Genomic DNA, 7,649 nt, shown 5'->3' with positions numbered 1-7,649 from the left:
AAAGTGAAAAAATATGTTTGATAGTATAATTTGTAAAATTTTTTTTTTTTTTTAAAATAGGATAATATAGCTAGTTTGATAATCTATATTTTAAAAATCTGTTTTACTAAATAAAAATAATTGTGATATATTTTTTGAAAATATTAAAATTCAGCTAATATACATTTAAGTTCATTAAAATATTTTTAATAATTAATGATAAAATACACAATTCACTTAATGTATAAAAATTATATTTGAGTGTAGGTTTGAATATATATACACAGTTCACTTAATGTATAAAAATATACTATTCACTTAATGAGGATTAATTAGAGAGAGAATAATTGAATGAGAATTTTAATTTTCATTAACAATATATGAGGATTAACAATAGTTGAGAGTGAAATATTACAACTAAAAAATATTGTAAGTAATTACTATAATCCGATTAATGAAACGGTATTTTCTTTCCATGTTACCTCAATTGAAAATTGAAAAGTAAAACTCAAAATTGAAAATCAAAACATATTTTGATAGCTTTAGTTTTTTAGATTTAAAAACACAGAATTTTAAAAGTGTTTTTAGAAATATTTCCTATACAACTAAGAGTTTGCAATGATGCTAATATAAAGAGCAAAAATATAGTTTTTCCAATAAAATTTATTTATTACGCAAAAGAGAAGCCTAACAATAAAAAAGAGTATCATAATGTAAAACAGTTAGGCAATAGTAACTTTTCTTTTACCTTTCTGGTTTAGCATGACCATCAAATCCTAGACATTAAATTGTTATAAAGTTATGGAAGATAGAATTAGTCCCTCGTTTTCTTCCCCTTTCTCTCAATACTATTCTTTTCTCTCATTACTTTAAAGTTTTTTTCTCTTCAAAATAATTGTGTTCGAAATGTCTTGCAACTAAGGTGTAGTTGATCACTTGAATGAAGAGTGAAGAACGAGAATCTTAAATCGATAAAAAATGATTGAATCTTATTCTATCAAAATCGATTTCAACCGTGTGTTGCCACATTTTCACCAACAGTATGATAACACAATATCATATTGGGATATGTGACCTTCTGAATAGTACATGTTACATTCTTATAATAGTATAATTATAAACTCATAATCAATTGATATGATAATTAATAATTGTACACAAATTCATCCAATGACTTAAAATTACACATGGATCTATCAACAAAAAGAAAAATCTAACTTGAGTCATGTTATTTACATTTAAATATTTTATCTTTTTGAATTACTACTAGTGCTTCAATGACTTCACTTACAATTAAGAGGTTAGATCCTATGAAATATGATTTTCCTATACAACTAAGAGTTTATAATCATGCTAATATAAAGAGCAAAAATATAGCTTTTCCAATAAAATTTATTTATTACGCAAAATAGAAGCCTAACAATAAAAAAAAGTATCATAATATAAAACAGTTAGGCGATAGTAACTTTTCTTTTACCTTTCTGGTTTAGCATGACCATCAATTTTTATAAAGTTATGGAAGAAAACCTACCAAACAATAATAGAAATTGATTTTTTTTCCTATAAATTGCACTATGTTTTGTACCTAATGAAAATAAGTTTTTATTCTATGAATTTTTTTATTATTCATAATAAATTCTTCATTCTTTTTGCAATTATCCTTCCAACACTTGATTAGCAAAAAATACATTTTTGATGTTTTAAATCATTGTTTCTTTGTGTATATTTACTAGAATAGAAATTGAAGAAATAAAATCAGAGATTAAATGTTGCAGAAGTAAGAAAGAAGTCTTATATGATATCAAGCATGAAAAAAAAATGAGACATGATAATATTTTGTAATGCTCATTTCATAGTAAAACTGCACTGAATGATACATTAAAATCAATTCTTAGAATTTTGTATTGTGTAGTCGTTCACAATATTCAACAACACTATTTCATCATTTGGACTAGAACTGTTGGCGACTACTGGTTGGATTTCATTATCATCCTGGACTTTGTAATGCTCATTTCATAGTAAAACTACATTGAATGATATATTGAAATCAATCCCTAGAATTATGTATTGTGTAGTCGTTCAGCAACATTATATCATCATTTGGATTAGAACTGCCGGCGACTATTAGGTGTTGCTTTGTCACCATGAAGATGATCATCCAAAGATCCATTACGAACATACTCATAGACGATCAAAGCTCGACGACTTTTGAGTGATGTGCAACCATATAACAAGATGAGATTGGGATGAATAGTTCTTGCTAGTATATTTATTTCCTTAAGAAATAGTTGTTCTTTATTGAGTCCGAATTTAAAAAGCCTTTTCACTGCAACTTCACGCCCATCTAGTAGTTTGTCTAAAAATAATCAAATGATAGAAAATATTTGTTAAGACTATTAAAAGTAAAAAAAATTGGCAATAGATACATTAAACAAAATATACTCAATTTCTTGCATTCAAGGTTTTCTACCGTCATTGCAATTACAACCCATTTATATACCAAACAACTAACATCACGAGTTATCCGTTTGAGAATTTGGAGTCTTAGCCATTTGATCATGATCAATGGCTGAAATCAGTGATTGTAATGACTATTGACTTAGGGACTATATTTTGACTACAAAAGTGTTATCTTTTACCATAAAACACTTCTGCACTGCCTCCATCTCCTAGTTTTTTGTCAAAGTTGTTTGTCGCCTTGTAAAGATCTTTAAAGATGAAGTGTTCGACTCCAAAGTTTTGACTCTTGCTAATGCGTTGACTGTCAAGTCTAAATGGTTGTAAGGAGAGGTTGCGAGAGTGTATATTATGGCGCTTATAAAAGTAAATGGATGTGATGACAACAAGTGTTACAAACACAGTAGAAATAACACCTTTCAAAAAAAGACAAGAAGTGTAAGTAATTATATTTCTTATATAAAGTATATACATTAAAAAAAAGATGAAATATATTAAAGAAAGTATAATTTATTACCAATGATGAGTTTCTTTTTCCAATTCCATGTTCCTACAACAATTAGTTATAAAAGCAAGTATGGGTTAGCAGTTGTGATGATTTAAAGAGAATATTGAGTATTCAAATAGAATATGTTACTTGATGGAACTTTGGATGTGGCGGATCTCTTCGAGAGACACATAAATGCATTTTCTTCTCTGTTGTATCCAGATCTCCCTCCATATTTTGTACAAGCATGGCACCTGTCTTCCCCCACACCATTCCATCTCACCTCAAATCCTTCAACTAAAATACCCTCCATAACACTTGATTTGTTTGGCAAAGAGTTGTTTTTTCCGGGAACTTCAAAACTATTCTTACACTTCACTGCACTAAAATCAACCAATTTAAAAATTGATAATATGTATACACTATGAAATTTTCCCTCTATATTGCAATTGATTACTTCAAAAGAAATTTGAAAAGAAGGAGAAAAGTATGAATTTGGAAGAGGACCACACTCAAACAATATAGTATACATTTCATTGTTGGAAGTGTATTGGAAGAAATGGGAATTTATTTCCACATTAATATAATGTTTGGGACAAGAAAGCTTATCAGCATGATGAAAATCCCATAAATCGTCTCTTGCAATCCTCAAAACTTGAGAGGATTCATTTTTATGAAGGATGTAAATTTTTGGGGACATCATTTCCATACTCAATCTACCATTTTGACAATCAAATATAAATTTAGTGTGTCCGCAATAGCGTGTTTTAAGGTTCCATAAATAATAAATTATATTAATGAAATTACTGCAGCTAAAAAATGCACAAATGAAATTATCGCAGCTAGAAAAGACACAAGATGCGTACATTTCATCTGCGGTAATATGGAATAGGCTTAAGAAGAGTGGGAGAAATATAAAGGTGTTGGTGATGAAAGAAAAAGATAATGATATTTAAAAATAATATTTTTCCATAATGACTTCGGTAATTAGAACTTGCAGCAACTGCATTTGCTAATATACTGCAAGATATAAAAGCAAGTGACCTGAAATTTCGGTTGCATAGGATTCGAAGAAAGGACGTGTCATTTGGGTATCTTTGCCCATGCCCCATGCAAGTTGTGCCTACGACAACTTTGATGGAAAAAGTGATAGGTAGGTTGGAATTATTATTTTAACTTTAACTTTAACTTTAACTTTGAATCTTTTAAATAGAATAATTAAGTACAGTATGAGAATAATATTAATTTTAAAAACAATACTTTTGCATTTTTGCATTTAAAAAGAATGCTAAACTCACCATTATCACATTTAAATTTCAGTACCAAAAAAGAGTTTTTAACCTATATGTCACACATTTGGATTGTTATTCCCATAATACAACTAAATATGAAAATTATTTTCTCCAATGTTATTTTTTGTATTTCTTTAATGTTAATATTTAATTATTTTTCAGGACCCTCCATCTTAGATGACGGATACCCAAAACAGTTGGGGTGCGTCATATGCGATGAAGCGTAGAAGAAAAGTTGAAAAAGATGGAAGTAACAATTTTTCTCCTAATATGAATTTCGAGAATTTTGAAGCATTTGAAATTTTTCGTGAACAACCATTCATTTTTCAAAACACTGCTTAGCCGTCCACAACAATAGCCCCTCCTATACCTACCTCAACACAACCATTAGATCGTGGTCACCGGGTTCGAGTTTGTGCAAGATGTGAAACCGATAGTCATTTCGTCGATGAAGATCCCAATCAACGTCGAAATTAATTTATTTTTAATCTCTTGTAATTTGTAATTATACTTAAATAATATTAAGAATGTAAACATTGTAAGTATCGTTTTTAATTAATATTATATGAAATATTAATTTTTTTATTTAATTTTTAAAATTTATTAAAAAAAATTGTAATAATTTATGTAATTTGTTAAAAAAAATTATTCAATTCTAATTTTAATATTAATTTTTAATTAATATTAAATATTTATTACAAATACTATATAAAAAGGTAATTTATTAATATTAAATAATTATTAAAAATATTATATAAAAAAATATTTAATTTATTAATATTTATTTAAGAATTTAATTCTATTAAATATAATATTTTAATTAGTATTTAATATAAAATAATAATTTTAATCATTTAAAGTTAATTCAAAAATAAAAAAATAAAAATAAAATGCTCCATCCCAGATGGCGCACCTCAACTGCACTTTTGGGGTGCCCGCTCCTGGGATGTCCGTCATCTAGAATTGTAATACCCCATATTTTCTTAAATACTCAATTAATTAGTTGTCAGTTGAGACTAATTGAATTTCTATATATTCTATCTATTATCAGTTGTAATAATTATAGTTCATATGTGCTCTAAATGTTGTCAATTGGGACCAATAGAATAACCAATGAACTTTGAAGAGATTAATTATAAATAAAAGAGACAAATCAATATTAATAAATATAAGAGATGACATTTTTGATAACATTAATAATTGGTCAATTGGTATTAGAAGATAAAATATCAATTGAGATATTTTTATTATTACTTGATGTTATATAGAATAATTAATAATATGTGATAGAAAAGAAAGAAAAATGAAAAAATAATTAACATCTTAGTATCTGATGTATTAAAATATGTTCAACACATTCCTTTAGGGAAATGTCCAATTCACCCTCCCAACATAGTGTCATGTGAGGTTTTGAAATAAAATCACTTTCCTTTCCAAGTGTGCTATTTAGTAAATTTGAAGGAAAGAAAACAATTTCTATTTTCTGAGAACCAAATATTATCTTCCGGTATCAGAGCCCTATCATGAATGGAATTGAATTCTCTTATTATGGTTAGAGTAACTTTAATCACCATCATTTATCACGTGTGCCATATTTTGACATGTGTCTTGCTCTTTAATTTTTTAAATAAAAGAAAGCTCAAACATTCAAACAGCATCACCGTAGAAACCATTCTTCACATGTTGTTAACTTGTCCACTTCCATCAACATAATTTATATTTCTATTAAAATCTTTTTTTTAAAAATGAATAATGGAAAGCTTGAAAAGTATGTTAAAATTTTTTACTTTTAAATGGTACTGATTTTTATTAAAAAGAAAAAAAATCTTAATCTTATAAAATATATTCGAAAGTATGCATATAGTTAAAAAAACAATTAAAAAAATATAGTTAAGATCAAATTTGAAAGATGGAAATGATAGTAGGTACGAATTTGGAGATTTTTGGCGTTAGAGAATCTGTTTCTATTATGATGGAGAGTTCGGAGGGATGAGTCAATGATTGATTAAAAGCAGAGAAGTAACTTACTTGGTTTCACCGATGGAAAGAGAAGTCAATGATAGTTGTTGAGTTTCGCTTCACTAGTTTTTTGACGGTGGCTGATTGTTGAAGGACTGAGTTGTCGGTGTTATAATCTCTTAACGCGCATTAAGCTCCTTGAAATAACAAAATAAAGCTTATGGTGGCAGGGGACTGTGCTTTTTCCAATTCCTTTCGTGGTCGCTATGCAGCAGTAGTTTGTGGTGCTTTCTAATATATTGAGGAGGATAAGGGAGTGTGCTCTTCTATTTTTATTTTGGGGACAGTTGGATTTTATTTTTAGCGTCTACCAAGGTGTATTATTGCGTACCTTATGCCTAATTATTTATTTATTTGCTTCCCATCGTCTCAAAATATTTGTAGTAGTATAAACTTATGTGTATATAAAGCAGGATTCCTATTACATGTAAATTATATTCTCTTTTGAATTTATTTTATCACTTATAGACTCATACTTATTTCATTTAAATTCTACTTCATTAACTAAATGATCCCTCGTCTCTTTTAACTCAACATTAAAATCAAATCTATTTTAAATATTCATCATATTTAATTTTAAACATAATATCATTAAATATCATAAAGGAGTAAGTTTTTTTTTTCTAATTTAAAACAAACTATTTAAGCTAAAAATTCCTCAATAAAAATATGGGCAGCAGAATAAATTTGCAAATCACTATTTAAGCTACAACCGACTTTCACAAGAGCATCCACACACTGGTTGGATTCTCTAAAAGCATGCATCACAATGGCTTCATCAAACCTACTCAACATGCTTCCAATCTTCCTGAGCATCTCCAAACCTTCACTTCTTTTAGTTATTCCCTGATTAATATCCATGACAATTTCCGAAGAGTTTGTAATAACTTATATTCTTCTGAGTCCTAGATAAATAGTGAACAACAATCCTTCCACTAAACCTTATAACTCCGCCATGTAGCTACTACATATACCCACATTCTTAGCAAAACGTTCCATCCAAAAACCCATTCTCATCTCTGACAAGACCACCACAACCCGCAGTAACACCCTCTATGAAAGCCCCATCAATATTAAGCTCGACTAGAAGTCGTAGGAACCCACTTAATAAGACTAATCTCATTGGTTCTCCCAACTACCCTATTATTCTTATTCAATGATTCACTATATTCTTTCACTCGAATCGACACTTGCATGCTAACATTAACGGGTCTAACAAAGTCCTCTATTTGATCTTCTTTATTATGTCATTACCAAAGAGAATGACAAGCCATCGCCCAATAAGAACTTCAATTATTCTTCTTCTTAGTATTGAATGAACATTCAAAATGATTCAATCCTCCAACTCCAGGTTGAAAGTATTATGATGCATCTCCGTTGGCACTTTGTTCACCCAAACTTCTATAGCACAGGGG

At 28.6% G+C, this 7,649-nt stretch overlaps 1 protein-coding gene across 6 annotated transcripts; it reads right to left on the bottom strand.

Annotated features, from left to right (window-relative positions):
• Nucleotides 1-1,850: 1,850 nt before the first annotated feature.
• LOC127115276 (LEAF RUST 10 DISEASE-RESISTANCE LOCUS RECEPTOR-LIKE PROTEIN KINASE-like 1.2) lies at nt 1,851-6,455 on the bottom strand. Of its 6 annotated transcripts, none has more exons than XM_051046869.1 (5): nt 6,244-6,455; nt 3,074-3,301; nt 2,954-2,986; nt 2,619-2,852; nt 1,851-2,335 (listed from the first exon to the last, which is right to left on the bottom strand). In XM_051046869.1, coding segments are annotated over exons 1-5 (747 nt in total). In that variant the 5' UTR covers nt 6,245-6,455; the 3' UTR covers nt 1,851-2,084. The 6 variants fall into 6 exon arrangements, with proteins under 6 accessions (XP_050902826.1, XP_050902829.1, XP_050902832.1 ...); XM_051046872.1 differs by having other exon boundaries at nt 3,074-3,306; nt 6,244-6,454; XM_051046875.1 differs by lacking the exon at nt 6,244-6,455 and adding an exon at nt 3,790-3,976 and having other exon boundaries at nt 3,074-3,306.
• Nucleotides 6,456-7,649: the final 1,194 nt, after the last annotated feature.

Source organism: Lathyrus oleraceus, chromosome 1, assembly GCF_024323335.1.
Source record: "Lathyrus oleraceus cultivar Zhongwan6 chromosome 1, CAAS_Psat_ZW6_1.0, whole genome shotgun sequence".
Classification (NCBI taxonomy): domain Eukaryota; kingdom Viridiplantae; phylum Streptophyta; class Magnoliopsida; order Fabales; family Fabaceae; genus Lathyrus; species Lathyrus oleraceus.
This window is presented reverse-complemented; position numbering and strand designations above follow the sequence as displayed.

Bases quoted from the DNA above. Each gene is read 5' to 3' on its own strand.
- LOC127115276 (XM_051046857.1), bottom strand. From the start codon at position 3,791: ATGTACGCATCTTGTGTCTTTTCTAGCTGCGATAATTTCATTTGTGCA. The intron at 2,987-3,073 runs GTAACATATTCT...TAATTGTTGTAG, and splicing joins CACATCCAAAGTTCCATCAA to GAACATGGAATTGGAAAAAG. The intron at 2,336-2,618 runs GTAAAAGATAAC...GATTATTTTTAG, and splicing joins CAGTGCAGAAGTGTTTTATG to ACAAACTACTAGATGGGCGT.